The sequence below is a fragment of the Bombina bombina genome, chromosome 4, assembly GCF_027579735.1.
Source record: "Bombina bombina isolate aBomBom1 chromosome 4, aBomBom1.pri, whole genome shotgun sequence".
NCBI lineage: Eukaryota > Metazoa > Chordata > Amphibia > Anura > Bombinatoridae > Bombina > Bombina bombina.
Genome location: NC_069502.1, coordinates 748,805,665 through 748,829,180, shown reverse-complemented (window position 1 = coordinate 748,829,180; position 23,516 = coordinate 748,805,665). Strand labels below are relative to the sequence as shown.

Below are 23,516 nucleotides of genomic sequence, written 5' to 3'. Positions count from 1 at the left end.
TAACATTGCACCAGCAGCTCACAAGAGCTGCTGGTGCAACGCCGCCCCCTGCTGACTCGCGGCCAATCGGCCGCCAGCAGGGAGGTATTCGATCGGGTTGATTTCCGGCGATTCCTGTCCATCTGCTCAGAGCAGGCGGACAGGGTTATGGAGCAGCGGTCTTTGTGACCGCTGCTTCATAAGTTGTGTTTCTGGCGAGTCTGAAGACTTGCAAGCAACACGGCCCTTCAAGCTCTGTACGGAGCTTGATAAATGGGCCAGATAGTGTTTTGTATCTGTATACGTGTTCTAGTCTGTTATTGGCTGATGCCTTTCACATGATACAGGGTCCTATCTCAATCATTACTGTAGACGATTTTTACTCCAGATGACTATACACTTATGACCAGATTATGAGTGGAGTGCAAAATTGTAGTTTTGCTCCACTTAGTAATACCAGTGCTCGCAAATGTGTGCTGGTATTACAAGTTAGGCGCAATGCATTTCAAGGAAGCTTTGCGCTCATGAGAGCTTGCTTCCATAAGCCCCAATAGGGTACTGATACTGTCTGATGAAACGGCTCACCTTTAAGCTGAGAAATGCGTTGCATATTTTTAAACAGATCATCTGTACACTGTTATTTTATTAATGTTTTTAGTACTTTTATCAAGTTGCTGCATACTGTTTATAGAAAGTGGCTGCTAGATTTCTTCTGATTGCCTGTGGCCGAATATTGGAGATTCTCAAGTCTAAGGAGGAATTCCCTTGGAGGTTTTTTTGCCAGAAGCATCAGCCAGCTGGTGACTGTGGCATTCACATAGTCTACACCTAGGGTTTACACCTCAGCCATGTTTTCCTGGAGACTTATGAGTTACACATGCTGCAGGGTGTGCAGGGAGGAACATGAATAGTGCTGTTCATCAGCACTATTTATGTGATGCCCTGCTTACATTGCAGCATGTGTAACTCATAAGTGTCCAGGAAAACATGAGGCGCCCTTTTATTTTTACCTTGTAGATACATGTTGGTTTTCCCTCACCTTAAGAAGAGGAGCTGCCCTGGTGACTTTAATTATCCATCTGGATCAAATACAGGATTTTTCTTATATTTATAGTATAGTATAGATATCTTTTTAGTCTTTATATAAATATTAGGAAATAAATATATATTCAAAAATTAAAGATCACAACACGTTTTAAAGAGAATAAAACAAATCATGAAAGTTTACAACTTTTATTGAAATGACCATGCATAGTGATATAAACAGATGTGCCTCTTTATTTGTTATTCTAGGTACAATCTCAATATTGAGGGAATGTCGAGTCAATTTTGGCAGCCCAAGCCATCAGTCCACCTTGAACATCTTTAGTATCTAGCAAATCCACTTCTTTTCCAGATAGTTCTTGTAATATTTTTACAGCCTTTTGTGAATCGTTTCCAAGTTTACAAATTACAATCACTGAAATAAAAAAAATAAAAAGAGACAATAATAAACTTTTGCTATTTTTAAGTTTGAGTGAGTATAATAGTCTATTTAATGCTATATATATATATATATATATATATATATATATATATATATATATATATATATATATATTTATATATTCTTGGTCTATTCATTGTCCTGTAAAACATGAAATTCCACCTGCTATACTGACATGTTAAGTTAACACTGCAAGATGATTTTAACAGGAAATTGAGTTATAAAGGATGTTAGCAATAGCCCAACAGGATATAGTACCATAGCAACACATAAAGATTCCTCTTTTTTGAATTTTATATAATTAATGGTACAATTAGTGACAGCTCTAGTTTAGCAATATATGACTTCTAAATAATGTATTATAATATATTTAGCCTTGTCCAATAGTTATAACTGGATTAAATTATTCTGTTCACATAATTTCATAAATAATTTTGAGAGGCCTATCCTAAATTTAAAAGGGACAGTCAACCTAAAAAATGTTCCTACTTATTTAGATAATGTTTGCAATGATTAGTATTGCAAACAGTATCCCAATGTGGATCGATATATAGTGTGTAAGTAAAAATACTTACTAGTTCATCTTCGGACGTTTTGAGATGGCCGTCTGAGCCCTCCCTCACGTCATACTGATCTTGTACTCATTGTCCACAAGTCGATATTGCGTGGACCCGCGATTTGCGCATGTGCCGTTTATGTTAAAAAAATAATGTCCTGTAAACGGAAAGATTTCTTCAGACTTCAGAAAATTCCACAGTGACTTCTGCATTCAGAAGCTTTGTACCAGGCTCCAGTTTCCTGGCGTTGAAGAAATCATTCCGTTTACAGGACATTATTTTTACAAGAGCAGTGACAATATTAGTAATAGTACTACAGATGCCAAGTGTTAGCAAATGCCACTTTCCTTATGGCAGAGATCTGGCACAGTTTGTAAATTAACGGCTTCACTGCCTGATTTTTAGAATATTACAGTTCCTAACTGAAAAAGCCCCCTCGAGCATAAACGGCGCATTGCGCATGCCCAAATCGCGGGTCTGTGCAATATCGACTTGTGGACGATGAGTACAAGATCAGGATGACATCGGGGAGGGAGGGCTCAGACGGCCATCTCAAAATGGCCGAAGATGAACTAGTAAATATTTTTACTTACACACTATATATTGATCAACATTGGGATACTGTTTGCAATACTAATCATTGCAAACATTATCTAAATAAGTAGGAACATTTTTTAGGTTGACTGTCCCTTTAAGATTGCAAAATGGTTAAGAAAAACAGTTGTCTCATCTTTCTTAGGAAAAGTAAATATGATTTGCTAAATTTAATAAAGAAAAAATACCAGCGCTCTAGTTGGATCGCAATGTCAAGACTCACTGATGTATAGTGTGGAAATGGGAGGGTGTATATACTCCCTTCTATCCAGGTATTCCTTGGTTACTTAGGGTACAAAAACCAAATATTCCTTTCGGGAATAGTGCAGCAAGAAGGTAAGATAACAGTGTACCCCTTACACTGTGAAAAATAGTATAAAAAGAGAACAAATCATATGTACTTCTGCGCAACTTAAATGGGTTATTGAAAGCATAGAGAATAAAGTCTTTAGACTATCTGTTGCAAACAATTAACGTTCAAGTTTATGTAAAATGAAGTATATCCAAACAAGAATAAAGTATAAGTGTCCTCTTACCGGAAATTACCAAAATCATATGAGGTAATGTATGGTCACGTGGGTATTGTAGTAGGTAGGTGATCTCTGGTTCAAATCGTGTCACTGCTGAGGTTAATGACTTCGATGCAGCCTTGTGTATGGTATTCCCCTTTAGGAAACTTCCAGGATCTTGTATTGTAGACTTGGTATCTCTTGTTAGTATGGTATTTTTCGTCCTTCCCAGATTTCTCAGTGGGAGGTGTTGAGGGAGAAAAAAAAGAGGAAAACACATAGTGTAATACTGTTTAAAAGATATATTTATTTACAGTATAGAAGATAGGAATTGCACTCACATGTAGTACCCTCAATCAAGTATGAGGTAAGTATTGGCACATCAAAATATGTGTAGGCAAAGTATACTTCTGGGTAGTTGCATAAGATGAATAACTCACTCAGTTAGGGTAAGTCCAATCAATTAATCCAACAATGTCATTGAATCAATGTCCATTAAAAGAAAAGGAAGTATAGGAACTTGGTGGTCTGATGTGGCAAAGTGCCAAACATATATCCCTATATATGTGATGTTAAAGGTGTATCAATAAAAAAAAGTGTTTGTCTCCTGATTGTTGCGGCAATAAATGTTGCAGGAAAGACAAAAAGTGCTGAAATTCAGTAATGTTGGTCACAATGTACTTGGTAACACTAATACTAAAAATAATAACAGTGTCTGACTACTGTAAATGTAGGTCACCAATAGTGTCCCAATAATAGACCAAATGCGCTGAGAAGAAACAGACCATCTGCAGCAGGTCGGATGTGTGACTATAGCACAAGCACAACTGCACATCTCGGATAGAGCGAGTGAGATACCGTTGGTAAAGTGTGCGTGGGAGCGGTAAAAACAAAGGAGGCCGGTTTGCACTACAAGTAAGTGAAAAGAAACTGTACTGCCACACCTGGGGAGCCTTACGCGTTTCGAAGTTTCAAATACTTCTTTGTCAGAGGCGCCTCTGATGAAGTCACACATCCGACCTGCTGCAGACGGTCGGTTTCTTCTCAGCGCATTTGGTCTATTATTGGGACACTATTGGTGACCTACATTTACAGTAGTCAGACACTGTTATTATTTTTAGTATTAGTGTTACCAAGTACATTGTGACCAACATTACTGAATTTCAGCACTTTTTGTCTTTCCTGCAACATTTATTGCCGCAACAATCAGGAGACAAACACTTGTTTTTAGTGATACACCTTTAACATCACATATATAGGGATATATGTTTGGCACTTTGCCACATCAGACCACCAAGTTCCTATACTTCCTTTTCTTTTAATGGACATTGATTCAATGACATTGTTGGATTAATTGATTGGACTTACCCTAACTGAGTGAGTTATTCATCTTATGCAACTACCCAGAAGTATACTTTGCCTACACATATTTTGATGTGCCAATACTTACCTCATACTTGATTGAGGGTACTACATGTGAGTGCAATTCCTATCTTTTATACTGTAAATAAATATATCTTTTAAACAGTATTACACTATGTGTTTTCCTCTTTTTTTTCTCCCTCAACACCTCCCACTGAGAAATCTGGGAAGGACCGGCTGAAGAAAAATACCATACTAACAAGAGATACCAAGTCTACAATACAAGATCCTGGAAGTTTCCTAAAGGGGAATACCATACACAAGGCTGCATCGAAGTCATTAACCTCAGCAGTGACACGATTTGAACCAGAGATCACCTACCTACTACAATACCCACGTGACCATACATTACCTCATATGATTGAGGTAATTTCCGGTAAGACACCTATACTTTATTCTTGTTTGGATATACTTCATTTTACATAAACTTGAACGTTAATTGTTTGCAACAGATAGTCTAAAGACATTATTCTCTGTGCTTTCAATAACCCATTTAAGTTGCGCAGAAGTACATATGATTTGTTCTCTTTTTATACTATGATTTGCTAAATACATCAAATAAAAAACTATTGTTGACTCTATTCATAGTGTGTTATCAACTGTTCAAGCGATATAACTTACCTTTTTTTTTAGATACCTTTTCATCATGGTTTATTTCTGCTATTTTGGCTCTCAGAAAATGTATCCACTTGTCACTTTTCTCTTCTAGCCGACTCAAAGGAATATCTTATTTACTTTATAGAAAAATATTCATTATACAGAAATGTATTTTACATTTCAATTACTGTTTGTTCACTAATAATCAGTTACATGATTTTTATTTTTGCTAAACAAAAAGTGCAATCATATGGAAAAAAACAAGTTTCAGAAAATTACAGAGGTATTTTTTTTTCTTTTAACAAAATATATAACATAATATATAAAATATATATAATAAATAATTTGATGAAGGGCCAATGACCCCATGATACATTACGTTTTTAAATACAGTAACACAACCTGTCAACAAGCATTTTTTTGGGCCTGAGTGCACAATTTCTGCAGGAAAGTGGCAACACTTTAAAGGGACATGAAACCCAAGTTTTTTCTTTCATGATTTAGAAAGAGCGTGCAATTTTAAACAACTTTCTAATTTACTTCTATTATCTAATTTGTTTCATTCTCTTGATATTCTTTGATGAAAAGCATATCTAGATAGGCTCAGTAGCTACTGATTGGTGGCTGCATATAGATGCCTCATGTGATTGGCTCACACATGTGCATTGCTATTTCTTTAACAAAGGATATCTAAAAAATGAAACAAATTAGATAATAGAAGTATATTTGAATGTTGTTTAAAATTGTATTATCTACCTGAATCATGAAAGAAAATTTTGGGTTTAGTGTCCCTTTAATGATGTAGAAAATTTTATATTACTTATTAATGGTATGTGAAAGGAAGGCTGTAAGATATCTTACCTCAAAAATATCTTACTCTAAGGTAACTACACGTGCGTGAGCACAATGTTATCTTTATAGCACACGTGAACTAACGCCCTCTAGTTGTGAAAAACTCTCAAATGAATTAAGAGGTGGACTTCAAGGGCTTAGAGCATATGAGCCTACCTAGGTTTAGCTTTTAACTAAGAATACCAAGAGAACAAAGCAAAATACATGATAAAAGTAAATTAGAAAGTTGTTTCAGATAGGGCATGTAATTTTAATCATGAAAGTTTGTTTTTGACTAGACTGTCCCTTTAAATCTCAAATTTATACTTTATTGCATCAGGATAAGAAAATATGCTAATTGTTTAATATCCTGGACTAAACATTGCAGCTTGAATGGGTCATTAAACATGAAATACATATGCTCGTCCCTCTAATCTCTCTGTGTGTATTATGTCCCTTTAATCATGGGTGCCGCCATTTTGAAACCTAGGTTACACTGCAGGTATCTGAAGGAGAGTTGCTGCACATGTGCAAACACATCAGCACTGAAATGCAGCGAAAGCTAGATTTCAACATGGCTAGAGTGAGGCGGGAAACAACCTCATTACTATAATTATAAAATGTAGTTAGTATTTAATATCCCTTAACATTTAGATGGTGCGGCTATTCTTGTGAACTTCAACTTTCATTTTATGAAATTTTTCAACATCACAGTGAAGTCCCGTGAAATTAAGGTGAAATCCCATAGGAACAAAGAAAAATATGAAATGATGGTGACTGGTTTATTTTTAGTTTATTTTTTGTCACCATGTTGAAGGAAATAAGGGGAAAAAAGAGTTGATTTTAATTTTAAATTAAAAATTAAAGAAAAACCAGGTATACATCATTTTTATTTTCTAACACACTATATTTATTTAAATAAAATACAGTTAATTAAGAAATAAAGAAATCTCGTTTGTCTTTTTTTTTAACAAAAAAATAAATGAATAAAAATGAGTAATTTGAAAAGGATACGAACAGTATGTGGTAGTTGACAGATATCGAATTCAGGCTGCGGTCGTACGTCAATAAGAATATGAGGTATTTGCTCATCTAGAATTTTTTTGTAGTCCTTAAAGTTAAAAAAATTAAAAAAACATTAGTCATTCACAAAAATTACTTTGTATAATTAACTTTTATTAAAAATCTATCCATGACCGAGTCTCAATTCTAGCCATCTAGACTTGTTTTAAAAAGTTATTGTCATATTTAAAGGGATATGAAACCCAAACATTTTCTTTCATGATTAAGATAGAGAATATAATTTTAAACAACTTTCTAATTTACTTCTATTATCAAATTTGTTTCATTCTCTTGGTATTATTTGTTGAAGGAGCAGCAATGCACTACTGGTTTCTAACTGAACAGATGGGTGAGCCAATGACAATTGGTATATATATGCAGCCATCAATCAGCAACTAGATCCTAGGTTCTTTGCCACTCCTGAGCTTGCCTAGATAAACCTTTCAGCGAAGGATAACAAGAGAAGGAAGCAAATTAAATAATAGAAGTAAATTAGAAAGTTGATTAAAATTGTATGTTCTGTCTAAATTATAAAAGAACATTTTTGGGTTTCATCTCCCTTTAATCAGGTTAGGATAGTCTCAAAGCAGGGCTGGTATGTAAATTTATGTACAAATAAAATATAATACACACTCCTTGAAACCTTGAGGTGTATTTATTGACACTTCTTGTCTGGCCAGTTATTATTACCAGGCGTATAGTAAGAGCTTGATATATATTATCACTCTGTTGTAGTGAGTGCTGGAATGGGAAAGTGCCCCTTTCCACCATCACTATACCAACACAATCACCAAGAGAAAGGGGTAAAAATCCTAGCTAAAGGAGCAAACAATCCTGTATGAATCAAGGAGGGGCGTTAATATATTTAAAGGTAAAAATAACAATAAAAAAATAATTCAACATTATGACTCTCACCCATCAGCTAATTATTTCACCTGTGCTCTAGTTCAGATATCATGAAAATCTTGCCCGTTAGGGAGGTACTTGAGGACTGTGGTTGTGAAACACTGCTTTAAGGTGTTAACTTGTAGGAAATATAGACTTTTATCATATTTAACTGGATCTTTAGGACAATGTAGCCATCATATTTAGAGAACAGCATTTTTTTAGATCTGATATGAAAACACCATGGTTGTGAAGGCCTATGTCGTATATTTATGGGTTGTGGTTATGTAACGATTTTTGTGCTTTATATCTATGTGCTTTGGAGATATGAAACATTACTACTTAACATTTCTCTTTTTTGGACCTACCAATCTCAAAAATCTGCTAAGAATCATATTTAGGGAGGTGATATTTTCACACACAAAAAAAGAAAAGTAGTTCCATGGCTGAAGACCTTTTATGGATTTTTACATTTCTAAAAGGTGTATAGCATACCTTTATGAAGTATATACCACCATGGGGTCAAATTGGGTATTTTTTTTTCCATGATAGAAGATGGCGGATTTTACTTCTGTCACTGTTACAGATTCCTTAGTAGCAACTCAATTTCTACCTTATGTTTATTCCTCAAACTTACTTTACACTGAGGCTGGTATGTTTGGCATTTAAATTATTTCTGCTATTACATGAAATGGTCACCCAGGCTGGACACTTTGATTTAAAGAATCATCTGACATAGGCCACTTTATTTTACATTGATGACAAGATATCAAAATGGCAAATAGTAAAAGGAATACTTCCTATTTAAAAATGCCAAAGTGGATATGGCAACTGCAACAGTGAAGATGTTAACTTCAAATCATTCATCCATTGTGCAGGGCTGCACGGGGAAACAGTGAGGAACTGCAGTTTAGAGAACTATTTCTGCTTATGTTTTAGTTGCATACTGTTCACGTTCACCAATCTCCATGTGCTCATTCCCATAGGTTCTAAAGAGTACAGAATATTATGTCTTCATTGGTATCACTTGAAGAATTGATTCTCTGGGTCATCCCTTTCATAATATAAAAATCCCACAAAAATTTTGCAAGAATGGTGAATCTTAATATCTCCCGTTGGTTTCAAAATCTCCTCTCTTGATAGGCTTGTACCTAGCTGGTGCTTCTGATATATATATATATATATATATTGTTTCCATTCGAAATCGAATGCATCTCCAAATCCTTGTCTGCTTTAATTAAAATTAACATCCTTTAAAAAAGGGTCAGAAAAGACTACTTTTAAATATCTTGCATCTAAAGGAGGGTATTTTAAAATGTGTTTTATTTTATATATTTAAAGTGATGGTAAACTCTCCCCTTTTTAAAATCAGATCTGGAATGTAAGCGCTATTTTAGATGGGGTTTTACTCATTATGTGCAATGAAGATGCGCTATAACTTAGTTATTAATATAGATATGAAATTCAAATACCCCACGTTACACCACCCACTTCAAAAGTCAATTTTCCTGTCAGCTAAATGATTGAATTACTCTCCAATCAATGCTCTAGCTACAACAAAAGTGCCAGATGGGGAGAGCGCTGATTGGACAACAATTCAATCTGTTAGCTCACAGAAAATTTTACTTTTGAAGTGGGCGGAGGAGCATGCAGTATTTGAATTTCATATCTATATTAAAAAGCATATCATACTGCATCTTCATTGCAGCTAATGAATTAAACTCCATCTAAAATAGCGCTTACATTCCAGATCTGATTTTAAAAAGGGGAGAGTTTACCATCACTTTAAGTATTTGTTGAGCACAAACATGCACATACTTTTTTAATATGCATTTAAACAGTTTTAATATAGCCTTTCAATTCGGGTTTTTTCATTGTAGCTTTCATTATATACATTATTCAAGCAGCGTCTAGATAGAAAACCTGAAGCCTGAGATTGCACCTTTCAAGTTGGATACCGGGTTCCACTTGTTCTTATACTTACTAGATTTGGATTTTGTTTCTGTTCTCTGCATATACATTGTCACGTAGGCTTCTTAGCTAAAGCTCTTTGCTATATAGCACCTTAAAATATCAAATTCTAAATAGAATAAAAGTGTTTGGAAGCTTTTAGTACAACATTTTTTAAGCTCTGGCCTACATTTCACCCAAGTGCAAGTTCTCAATACTTCATTGGGATTTACCTATGGTCCTTGTAGCTTTCAAGATATAAATTGATTACAGGAAGCATCCCTCAGGAATGTTATGCTAAGACAATATTTATTTTGGATATTATCTGTTGTTATCTGTAGCAAACACTACAAGTTCAACTGTTTTAACATCTGTGCCACTAGAGGTTTTAAAGGGACATTTTCTTAAATTATTCAGATAGAGAATACAAATTTAAACATTACAATTTACTTCTATTATTTATTTTGCTTCATTATTTAGATATTCTTAGTTGATGAAAAAGTAATGCACATGGGTGAGCCAATCACCCCAGGCTTCTAAGTGCAGGAACCAATCAGCAGCTACTGAGCCTATCTAAATATGCTTTTCAGCAAAGAATATCAAGAGAATAAAACAAATTAGATAATAGAAGTAAATTAGAAAGTTGTTTAAAATTGCATGCTCTTTCTAAATCATGAAATAAAAAAAATAGGGTTTCATGTCCCTTTAACTTTATCCAAGTGCAGTTTTTAGTACAAGAAGCTGAAGCGTACACATATTTCTATAAAGCAGCAGCATGGAGGTTTACTCACAAACTTTGAAAACTTTACCAATAGGATATGCGTGTGTCTGCTGATGCCAGATTCGGATTTTACTACTTTGAAAAACTTCACTGGTGAATAATACCAGGATAAATGACAAAAAATTAGCATTCTTATTTTATAAATTTTGTTTCTGAAAAACAAAAGTGGGTCAGGAAGTCTTCTGGTTAGAACCTTGTTAAAAGTGATTCTTTTTTTTTGTTTGTGTAAATTTTATTTATTTATAAAAAAAATATGTAGCTTGTTTAAAATGCTTCTTGGAAAAATGATGGCTAAATTAAAAGTAATTTCTATATTTCTACAAATATGCTGCTCTCAAAATTACATTAAATAAAAAAACATTCTATCATGAAAATGAAAAAGTGCTATATAATGGGTCATTACAGCGAAAACATTACATGCTCTAACTAATTAGAACATGTAATATTAAGAATAGTTACCCTGCACTTCTGTGTGTTTAACCCCCCAAAGGGGTTAGACACATGATTTAAAGGGACAGTCAAGTCCAAAAAAAACTTTCATAATTCAAATAGGGCATGTCATTTTAAACAACTTTCCAATTTACTTTTATCACCAATTTTGCTTTATTCTCTTGGTATTCTTGTCTAATTATAACTGTGTTGGTTGTGCAAAACTGGGGAATTGGTAATTAAAGGATTATTTATCTTTTCAAACAACACAAATTCTGGTGATGACTGTCCCTTTAAGTACTGCCCAAGACCTGCAGAGCACTGTTGGCCCTGAGACGAAACTGCTGCTAACCTTGTTATTAGCACTAGTTACACAGCTGGTTTGCGCAATTGGCACTGTGGGTCCCGAGTGGTACTATGTGTTTAAATCATTTGCGGGGGGGGGGGGGGGGTTAAACCCATAGAGGTGCAGGGTCACTAGTCTTAATATTAAATACTCCAACTTAGATCACGCAATGTTTCAACTATAAAGGCCCTTTAAACATGCTAAACTTGTTTATTTTGTTTTCTTGAAACCAAAAACAGATGGAAAAAAAAAAATTAAGTTAAGTCACCCAGAGCTACACTGTTTATGTTGAACCTTTATTTTGTAATCACTGAAGAACTGTTGTTTACATAAACTACTTCTGTTACAGTTTTACATGCTCAGAGACTATAGTAAATTCCTCATTAGTCTCATGTTCAGGGTAAGGATCTTAACTTGGAAAATTGAAACATATTTTAAGGAACGGAGCAGGAGGATGTGTTTATTTTTAAGCATTTCCTTCCCTTTTTTTATTATAAGAAGCAGATGACGAAATCAAACAATACTACAGGATTTTGGAAAAAGAATCTAAAGAACATCTGGTGAAAGCATAAAACTAGGGGTTTTCTCTCAGGAAATGCATTTCTCAGTAGTCTTAGTTTTCTATTTTGGTGAAATATAATAACACAGGTCAACAGTTTCCATTTGTTTAAACTACCATTTTGACTCAATCTGTAATCATCATAAAATGATCTGCTAGTTTGTTATGAGAATTGTTCTACTGCTACTACAATTTTTTTGTATTTTACTATCTGTTTAATCTCTCTCTCTCTCTCTCTCTCTCTCTCTCTCTCTCTCTCTCTCTCTCTCTATATATATATATATATATATATATATATATATATATATATATATACACACATACAGTATACACAATATAAATATTTGCATAGGAAATTAGCACATCTAGGCAAGATTCCCCGAATGCTTTTTCCCAGAAATACTTCATATACAATGTTACCAATGCACAAGAGAATTCTGGGTAAGATATGCAAATTAGATATGCAAAGTCTCAGAAATTTCTGGATTGCTGCAATAATCCTGTTAAAAAGATAGCTGTTTTAAAACAGCATTTGAAGCAAAAAACCTGAGAACTTGCATATCTAATTTGCATATCTTACCCAGAATTCTCTTGTGCATTGGTAACATTGTATATGAAGTATTTCTGGGAAAAAGCAAGCGGGGAATCTTGCCTAGATGTGCTAATTTCCTATGCAAATATTTATATTGATTTAATTTTGAGACATGGAGGATTTTAATTTCAGTTTTTTATCTACCCCATAATTTTAATGAATTTTTTTATATATATATATATATATATATATATATATATATATATATATATATATACACATACATACACATATATACATATATACACATACACACACACATAAATAAATAATGAAAGATTCACAGGGTGCTATAGAACTTCATGTGTAGCACTCACTGGTCATGCACCATCATGGTTCAAATAAAATTGCACAGTTGGTACAAGAGCGGTGAGTGCTTGGTTCATGGAGATTTTATATCTAAACTTTGTCTTTATATTAACACACCTAGTCATCTAGAAATGAGTCACCTAAAGTTGATGGGATTAAGGTTAACACACATGATATATAATGTGATGTACCTTACGTCAAATAGTACTCAAGCCAGCTTATGAAACTCACAATACTGTTACACAACATTATTACTTTATATATGCAATTCATGCCAATTGTACAGTTAAGTACTATTACATTTGTACACTAGATGTTGCACTAAGGGCTCGATTTATCAAACTTTGTTCAAGATCGCCGTTCCGTTCTCCGTCAAGTACTCTGCATATCGCCATCCGATAGGCGCACATGTGCGCCATTATTTATCATAAAAGGGGTCGTATTTCTACGTTACTTTCCAAAGGCGAGATGTGGCGTGATATTGATAAATCTCGCCGTTATTCATATATTTGCGCCATATTTATTATTAAAAATGTCTTAAATTAAAGCGCATATGAGAAATAAATGTGAATTCTCATTGATTACTTTTTAATTTGTATTGTTCAGTTATCAATGTTACAAATTCGATGTGTGCTTTTCAATAAACACAAAATTTATTTATATTTACGATAATCGCTAACAATGTTTTAAAAATTTGAATATAATAATTGTGATCATATTATCACATTCTCTCACATATAAATCTTAAGTTAAATGGTAAGATTAAAATTTAATGTTGAAATAACACAATTTTTTTATATCTACTTTATTATTTGTTGTATCAATGTTTATATTATTTAAGAAAGCACATCAAGATCTCATTCAAAATTGTATTACAAATTATATCTTTGTATTAACTTTTGAACTACTTATCTAAACATGAGTTTATGTATTTCAAAGATATAACCCAACCCTTTGATCTAACCCAACTCTTATATTTATATCCACCTCCCCCCTCAGCATTAATATAGGTTTTTTTAGATTAAATAAACACACACACACCTTTAAATTGAAAAATATATGTATTTATTGTAAACCAAAATAAAAGTTATTTTCATATCATACTATTTTTTTTTATTTAAAACTGAAAAGAAATAATTTTTTTCTTTATTGTTCCTAATTAAAAGGATTGATATTTTTCTCTTAAGTTTTGCACTTTTATGTATGTCCTCATCAAATTATTTTCAACTTCCAGCAGGGTATCCAAAATTTCTTTTTTGTTTATAGTTATTTCTTGATCTTCAGGCACTATACCAATGAGAAATAGAAAAATAGTTATGTCATGACTTGAATACATTTCAGTAAAGTATTACAAGATCAATAGTGTTTTAACTAATGCTAACAAGAAACACAGACAAAAGACTAATCTCTTGTTAGAAGGTTTTATCTACACCTCTGTTGTTATTTAAAAGCATGTCATCTTGATAATACTGTGTACACGCACATGCATCTTTTGTTCCACACAATAGTGAAAGCTAAAGATTGTTATGATACAAAAGAACTCACTCCAATCATAAAATTCCGTTACATTGGATGAATTAGATTGCATTTCTTCTTCATGTTCAAGGTTCTGTCCTTCATCTTGAATAGCTGAAAGACATACATAATTATAACAGGAATACTTATGTAATAGAACAATGCTGATTGAAATCCATATCTCTTTTCAATAATTATTCACTAAAACAAAAGTTCTATTTTAGTACAAATAATGACATATAAGGAGTGACTGAATAGACATATGAACCTACATATATTAGTGTCTTGTTGTTGCTCGCTATTTGGTGAATCTTGATTCATATTATTATTTTCCTCTTCAACAATTATATCTTCAATGGCATTTTGGTCTGTATCTTCTTCAATCATGTCTATAATTAATATGATTATAGTCATTAAATAGAATAATTTTATTTATTTGTAAGATATATGTTAAGGAAATCTACCTTCATTGTCAGATTCATCATCAATGATGGGCATTGGCCTTCTGCGACGTTGTCGCCTTTTTTTCTTTTTCCCTTTTTGTAAAAATTTTGAACATATAAATGTTAATATCAATGATGAGTTATCTTAATATTAAACATTTTAGTAACTATATTCATACCTGTTGTCATTATAGCCTCAGACTCCAGAAAAACAGTCGGTAGTGGATCACAATCAGCTTCTGGACTGGATGGATTCCATTTTATTGGGCGCAGATAACGGGGCCTTTTTCTATTTTTGACTGTTAAAAATTGAAATACAATTGTATTTATATTGTTAATCGATTGTACAGTACAACATCAGACTGAAACAATTACATTGTTAATACTGTTTCACAAACCGCAATAAATCTAAAATGGATACAAAATTTGCAATTATATTTCTGCACAAAGTTCAAGATAAACAAAGTAACAACTAATGACAGATTACAATAGAGTTAAAAAAATGATACACAACTATTACATAAATACTTACATTTCATAACATAGCTTCTTATTAGGGTCCTTAATTTAGATTGTCTCCGGATTAGATCATTATAACGCTTCAGGCACTGTTTTCTAGTCCTATTATGGCCAGACAGACGTCTGACCCGTCGCACCATCTCTGATAAAATTGGATTTCTTCTATCCTGTTCCAATGTGAATATCCCCTTCTTTTTTTTCGGAAAATACTTTTCCATTGTATAGGTGATAATCAGTAATTCACCAATGGAAAACTTCTTGGAACGATTCATCTTCAAATGTATGTATGTATCTCTCTAACCATAAAACTCCACCCAATAACGGAACTAATTGTTATTGTTAGTGCGCATTAAAATATACCCATTTTAAAAATGATTTATTTTTTAAAAGAAATAAGTAATCGAGTCGAAACTTCATTATTTATCAATATTAAAGAAAAAATATTAAACAAGTTACATCTTTTTGTATCAATATAGATTACATGTAAGTTGTTACAAGTGCGCAATAACGTGCACTATATTTCTACAGTCGATAGAAGATAACTGGCAATTGTTACAATGCGCAATAACTGTGACGATATTTCTACAGTCGATACATTTGTTTTCCTAGTTTAAATTTATTTTTAGGGCTATGTTCGTTGTTACCCCAATTGATACATACAAATAGTTTCGAATTTTAAAAAAGAATGTATATAATAATAAAAACACATCAATTTGAAAAAAATACACATTTGACCAATAGGAATAAAGTAAATTCTAATTGTGCAATCAAATTACAGTTACTAATTTTATTTAAATTATTCAGTAATCTATTCATATAACGCCCCATTTCTGTAACGTTCTGGAACAAAAGTTGTTAGTGATAATTGTTCATTACTTTATTCTGACTTCTAACGAAGACACTATTTTTATTAGCGCCATTTTTTGATCTAAATTTGCGATGGCTACTGGACTAGCTGGAAAAACGAAAAGTGGCCGAAGTGTGATGTTTAGTCATCGACAGAACTGTATTCTAGTTGAAGTGGTCATCGAACATTACGATATTATTATCGGATATCAAGCAAAATCTGTCAACCCTCAAAGAAAAAAGGCTATTTGGGAACAAATTAGTCGTGCTGTGTCAGCAGAGGGTAGTTTTCCGAAAGACGTCAGGGCCTGTCGGAAGCGGGTGAATGATATTCGTAAGAATATTAAAAGAAAAGTATGCAAGGAAAAGCAGTTATCAAAAGGAACTGGTGGAGGCCCCGCATATAGGGCTGAACTGCTTGACTACGAACAGATGCTGTATGCCAGGATGGGGGATGCTGTCGTGGTGGGACTTGATGTACCATCAGATACCATGGATTTTCGAGGTAAATATCTAATTGATTGCTATTAAACGAATAGTATAATATATTCTTAACTTATATTTCAAGATTCAGACAGAGCATACCCTGTTAATAATTTTTTTATATGAATATTTTTTATTTTTTTTATTTTAATATGTATTGAACAAAGTATGCTTGTAAGCTTGGAAGCAGGACCATTTTTGGATGAGGACCTGGATACCGCTTGTTAATTGGCTGGCTACATTTAAAAAGAAACCAATCAGCAAGCGCTAAACAGGTGTCACACCCAAAAATGGCCACGCTTCTAAACTTAGATTTTTTGTTTGGGAAATGAGAGATAATCCAAAAAGAAGAAAATATAAAAATTTTAATAGTATTGAATTATAAACATTTTTTGAAATTCAATGCTCTATCAGAATAATGAAATAATAATTTACACTACACTATTTCTTTAACATGTATTTTGTATATTCATTTTCTCAATATTTAATTTTAATTAAATTTTAATTTGTTTATATCTACTATAGAAGAACATGAACAGGCATTAGAAAATGAATTAGAAAATGCCCAGGTGGACCTACCATCCGAGTCTGAGTTGACTAGTGAACAACCCACAACATCTTCATGTGGTATACCATGCAGGGAAGAAACTACCAGTAAGTACAAGTATATTACAAAAATGATAATATCATTTGTATTAATGAAAAGAATGGACAATGAATATGTATTACTACGTTTCTTACTTTTCGCCATGAAAATTCTGTTTATGTAAAGATATTTAATTTAAAAACATATATATGAATATCAATGTATTTTTGTTACAGGTGTCATGGGATTACTACAAACTATGCAAGATTCGTCAATTACATTATTTGATGGTAATTATTGACCTTTTTTTTTTTTTTTTAATTAATTTTATTAATTTTTTAAAATAATTATTTTTTACATTCATAGATGAAATAGAAATCACATTACAACCACTTGTGACTGACACAGTTTGTCAGGAGGATGATGATGATGAGACACAAATAGAGGGACAAACATCAACACAAGTTGAAACACCACATGTAGAGGAATCAGAATGTGAGGAAGAGATTGAGGATGCAGAACAATGCCCGATAGATGAACCGGAGAGACCAAATGAGGTTGAAAGATTAACAGATATGGCATTGTCTTTCAGAAACGAACAAAATGAATTTTTTAAACAAATGATAGAATTGGAAAAACAAAGAAATAATATACTTCAAGAACAATTAACAGTGCAAAAGGAGTATTATCAGAAAAAGTTAGAGTTCTTGAATAGACGACATCCTGATTTCTAATTCTATTCTCCATATATACCTTCAAGTTACGGGTTCTAAAATATTTAACGCACTTATAGCCTTGGTTAATGTTTATTAGAGTTCACTGTTTTGATGTTAATTTTTGTTGTTTAATAAAGTTTTTTATATTAATAAATATTAATAAATAAAAAAAATTTATTCAAAGTAAATAACGAACCATTTTTTTGTTTCAAAATATTCATTTTTTATTCAAAAAGAGAAAAAGATATGTATAAATAACACAACACAACTTTGGTTATAAACTATATAAATTCTATTTTTAATTAAAAAAAAAATGTATTTCTATATATATATATATATATATATATATATATATATATATATATATATATATATATATATATATATATATATATATAGAGAGAGAGAGAGAGAGAGAGAGAGAGAGAGATATAGATATATAAATAACACAACACAACTTTGGTATCAAACTATGTAATTTCTCTTATATAAAAATAAAATTATATATATATATATATATATATATGTATATATATATATATATATATATATATATATATATATATATATATATATATATATATATATATACACAATTCTATCAATTTTAATTATTAAATTAAACCAAGGTATTTGAATCCAATCATAAAATTTCCTGAAAAAAAGAAAAAAGATGTAATTAATTATATAGAACAAACAATATTAACATGTTAATACAATTTTATTAAGTAGACTTACATCTAAAAAATCGTTCAATAATTTCAAGACGATTCTCCACTCCAGCTCTTGTGGTATGTCTTGTGACAATTTCATGAGGAACATAAACATCTTCTGGAACATCCTCCAGACACACCTCATCTATATTTAGTTGGGAAATAGCAATATTGTGCATTATGCATGACACCAGAATTATGTCATTACATTTCTCTGGGGAATATTGTAGATCACCACCAGAACGGTCCAACACCCGAAATCTCATTTTCAGTACCCCGAATGTACGCTCAATAGCACTCCTTGTCGACCTGTGAGATTCGTTGAACTTGATTTCTGATCGTGTATGAGGTATTGGTACAGGTGTCAAGAGCCAAGGCCTACAGGGGTACCCGCTGTCACCTTCAAAAATATAAGAATTACAAATTAGCGACATGTAACAACAGGTTTATGAGGTTAAAATATGACATTTTATAAATAAATATAAAAATTTTAATATTCACCTAATAGCCAACCGTGTGGCATCTCTCCACGTTCAAATGCTGCAAATAAAGCAGACTGCTTTAATATGTGATAATCGTGGCATGACCCTGGAAAACCTGATCTTACTGCCCAAAACCGAAGGTTAGAGTCACATACTGCTTGAACATTGAGAGAGTGGAAGTGTTTCCGATTTCGATATTGCTCCTCCCTTAAAGCTGGTGGTCTAATTGCAATATGTGTGCAATCAATTGCACCTAGGACATTTGGAATGCCGGCAACTTGATAAAAACCAGATTTTACTTGGTGCCATTCATGTACATTCCTTGGCACATATATAAATTTATTTAGATGCTTCAAAATCGCTTTTAACACAGTCCTCAAATGTCTACAAAAAGAAGGCTGACTCATGCCAACCACTGCACTGGACACAGCCTGAAAAGAGCCCGTGGCTAGGAAATGCAAAACTGCCAATAACTTGAGCATTCCAGGTATTGCCCTTGTTCTTCTAGTCTGTGGCTCTAGATCATTCTGTATTAGAACATATAGATTTTGTATGCTCTCCCTGTTTAGGGCGAAATCTTTTTTTTATCTGATAATCAGATAATGCCTGTAGTCCACAACGAGGTAGAAAAACTCGTGGAACTCTTTGCCGTCTACGTATTGGCAAAATCTGTTCATTTCTTCGATTTTCATGGCCCCTTGCTAAAGAAATTGCAGACAAAATAAGGAAATAATCCATCTTCTTGCGCTGAAAATATGGAGTAAATTAGATGTTCTCCTATCTCTTCATGGAGAACATTAGTAGTCGTATTAGGAGGAGAACTTTAGGCTCTCCAATGGCGCAAAATAATGATAAATATCTATTTTGGAGAGAAATAGGTCGTATTCTTGAATATACACCCTGAAAAGGGCGTTTTAAAGCTTTAATTTGCGCAAATGTGCGCCTAGGCGAGGGACATTGAAGGGCGAGAATTTTGCAGTCGTATTTGCACATTTTTAGGAGTATTTCTTAATGATAAATAGGAGATATATTACGACGGCGTGAATTAAGGCGCAAATTAAGGAGAATATGTTTGATAAATCGAGCCCTAAGTGTGTATACAATATTCACTAAATTACATTGATCCCTAGCAGCAGCCGCTAACATTTATTTATGCCGTTACAATGGTAACCTATTATAGTACAGGGAGTGCAGAATTATTAGGCAAGTTGTATTTTTGAGGATTCATTTTATTATTGAACAACAACCATGTTCTCAATGAACCCAAAAAACTCATTAATATCAAAGCTGAATAGTTTTGGAAGTAGTTTTTAGTTTGTTTTTAGTTATAGCTATTTTAGGGGGATATCTGTGTGTGCAGGTGACTATTACTGTGCATAATTATTAGGCAACTTAACAAAAAACAAATATATACCCATTTCAATTATTTATTTTTACCAGTGAAACCAATATAACATCTCAACATTCACAAATATACATTTCTGACATTCAAAAACAAAACAAAAACAAATCAGTGACCAATATAGCCACCTTTCTTTGCAAGGACACTCAAAAGCCTGCCAACCATGGATTCTGTCAGTGTTTTGATCTGTTCACCATCAACATTGCGTGCAGCAGCAACCACAGCCTCCCAGACACTGTTCAGAGAGGTGTACTGTTTTCCCTCCTTGTAAATCTCACATTTGATGATGGACCACAGGTTCTCAATGGGGTTCAGATCAGGTGAACAAGGAGGCCATGTCATTAGATTTTCTTCTTTTATACCCTTTCTTGCCAGCCACGCTGTGGAGTACTTGGACGCGTGTGATGGAGCATTGTCCTGCATGAAAATCATGTTTTTCTTGAAGGATGCAGACTTCTTCCTGTACCACTGCTTGAAGAAGGTGTCTTCCAGAAACTGGCAGTAGGACTGGGAGTTGAGCTTGACTCCATCCTCAACCCGAAAAGGCCCCACAAGCTCATCTTTGATGATACCAGCCCAAACCAGTACTCCACCTCCACCTTGCTGGCGTCTGAGTTGGACTGGAGCTCTCTGCCCTTTACCAATCCAGCCACGGGCCCATCCATCTGGCCCATCAAGACTCACTCCTATTTCATCATTCCATAAAACCTTAGAAAAATCAGTCTTGAGATATTTCTTGGCCCAGTCTTGACGTTTCAGCTTGTGTGTCTTGTATTGCACACCTTGTGCTTTTGGGCACTCCAGTGATGTTGCAGCTCTGAAATATGGCCAAACTGGTGGCAAGTGGCATCTTGGCAGCTGCACGCTTGACTTTTCTAAGTTCATGGGCAGTTATTTTGCGCCTTGGTTTTTCCACACGCTTCTTGCGACCCTGTTGACTATTTTGAATGAAACGCTTGATTGTTCGATGATCACGCTTCAGAAGCTTTGCAATTTTAAGAGTGCTGCATCCCTCTGCAAGATATCTCACTATTTTTGACTTTTCTGAGCCTGTCAAGTCCTTCTTTTGACCCATTTTGCCAAAGGAAAGGAAGTTGCCTAATAATTATGCACACCTGATATAGGGTGTTGATGTCATTAGACCACACCCCTTCTCATTACAGAGATGCACATCACCTAATATGCTTAATTGGTAGTAGGCTTTCGAGCCTATACAGCTTAGAGTAAGACAACATGCATAAAGAGGATGATGTGGTCAAAATACTCATTTGCCTAATAATTCTGCACTCCCTGTAGTAATAACAGGTCTGGAGTGAAGTGCCACAATCTAAGTATTTTTGTTTATATTTGCATCTCATCCTTATAATAGTGTGTCCCCCAGTCAATACATGATAAACGGAGGAACTTTCCTCTAATTTTGCTCTTAGTTTGATCATGTATACATTGCAGTTTGTTTATTATTGTTTTTTGCACCCGTTACCGGAAGTGAGCTCACTTCCAGTCTAGTGGAATGCATGGCGTGCGTTGCACTGGCGAACACAAGGAGGTATGATTGTTCACAGCAGGTTTGAATTAATGTGTATCACTGTACACACTATTTGAGAGTGGTGTTATACACAATTTTTTATTCTGATGAAGGGGATGTGTTAATCCCCGAAACGTCAATAAACCCTTGACATTTGGATTGGAAGTCATGAGAGTGCATTCTTTTGCTTCATATTTTCTACATATTTGCACCCAGGCAGTTGTTCCAGGAGGGTGGACTCACTCAGTGGAGTTTTTTATATATATATATATATATATATATATAAAAAAAAAATATATATATATTTATATATATATATATATATATATATATATATATATATATATATATATACACACACACGATTACACAAATATTTTATTTTTATTGTTTATTATGCAGGTAAAAAAAAAATTGAAACCTCATTAATATGTTTACAGAAATAGCAAAATTACCAAATCTTTGAAGTTTGTCTATTAACATAGCACATTAAGGGTAAGTCTAATTTAATTTTGACAAAAATACTGGCCTTGTCAGTGCTGTATGCTGTAATAAAGAAGAAATTACTGTATATATGAATATTTTTGTGGCACTCTCTATGGTGTTTTATATATTTTTGTTCCATACAAATACTGCTTAGTTTCATTGTGGAATAACATTTTACCTTAGCCAATTCAACTTTTCAGATGCCGGATAAGGTAGTAAGCTATTGTGCTTGGGTGCAGTCATGTGCATTAGACTAGTGCATATGCATAATTAAGCTGTCGATATCTAATGCTATTAAAGACGGCCAAAAGGTGGTGGTATAAAATTAATTGCAAAAGCTTTTTAATAAATAGCTTAAATATCTACCTGCTTTAATCCAACTACAAAAATAAAATTAAAAAGTCAGGCAGACACAGAAGTGTGCTGTAACCGTTGTTTCTAAACCGCGGTCATCGAGTACCCATAACAGGCCAGGTTTTCATTACAGCTGAACCAGTGCACATGTGGAATAAAAAGCTGATGAGTGAGAGCAGGTTAATAACCATGGTTACTGATCAGCTGATTACTGCACCTGTTCAACTATAATGAAAACCTGGTTTGTTGGGGGTATTTGAGGACCACGTTTGAGAAACACTGTTGTAGACTAGACTATGTGGGGGGAATAAAGAGAAAGGTTAAAAAAAAAAGTTAATTGTTTTTTAATAGTAAATTAATTACCTTTAGCGCTGCTCTATTTAACAGAGCCAACAGCTGCAATTTTTAAAGGGACATGAAACTGCTGGGTACAACTACAGTATCAAGGTTGCTACTCATCATGCTAAAGGTTTTCCACCTGAGCCTGCAGCTCTATTCAAAACTATTCTCTTCTTTTAACCCTTCAAAAGTTCTGGTTAGTGAAGCTTTGCATCTTTA

General features: G+C 33.5%; 1 protein-coding gene across 1 annotated transcript in view; it reads right to left on the bottom strand.

The window, feature by feature from the left end:
* Positions 1–1,196: 1,196 nt before the first annotated feature.
* MOCS3 (molybdenum cofactor synthesis 3) overlaps positions 1,197–23,516 on the bottom strand; it is a 95,547-nt gene continuing 73,227 nt past the window's right edge. Inside the window, exons 11-13 of the mRNA XM_053711020.1 lie at positions 6,990–7,086; positions 5,169–5,273; positions 1,197–1,438 (exon numbers count right to left, since the gene is read on the bottom strand). Of these exons, the coding sequence (XP_053566995.1) occupies positions 1,281–1,438; positions 5,169–5,273; positions 6,990–7,086 (360 nt within the window). The 3' untranslated portion in view covers positions 1,197–1,280. The remainder of the gene's footprint in view (positions 1,439–5,168; positions 5,274–6,989; positions 7,087–23,516) is intronic.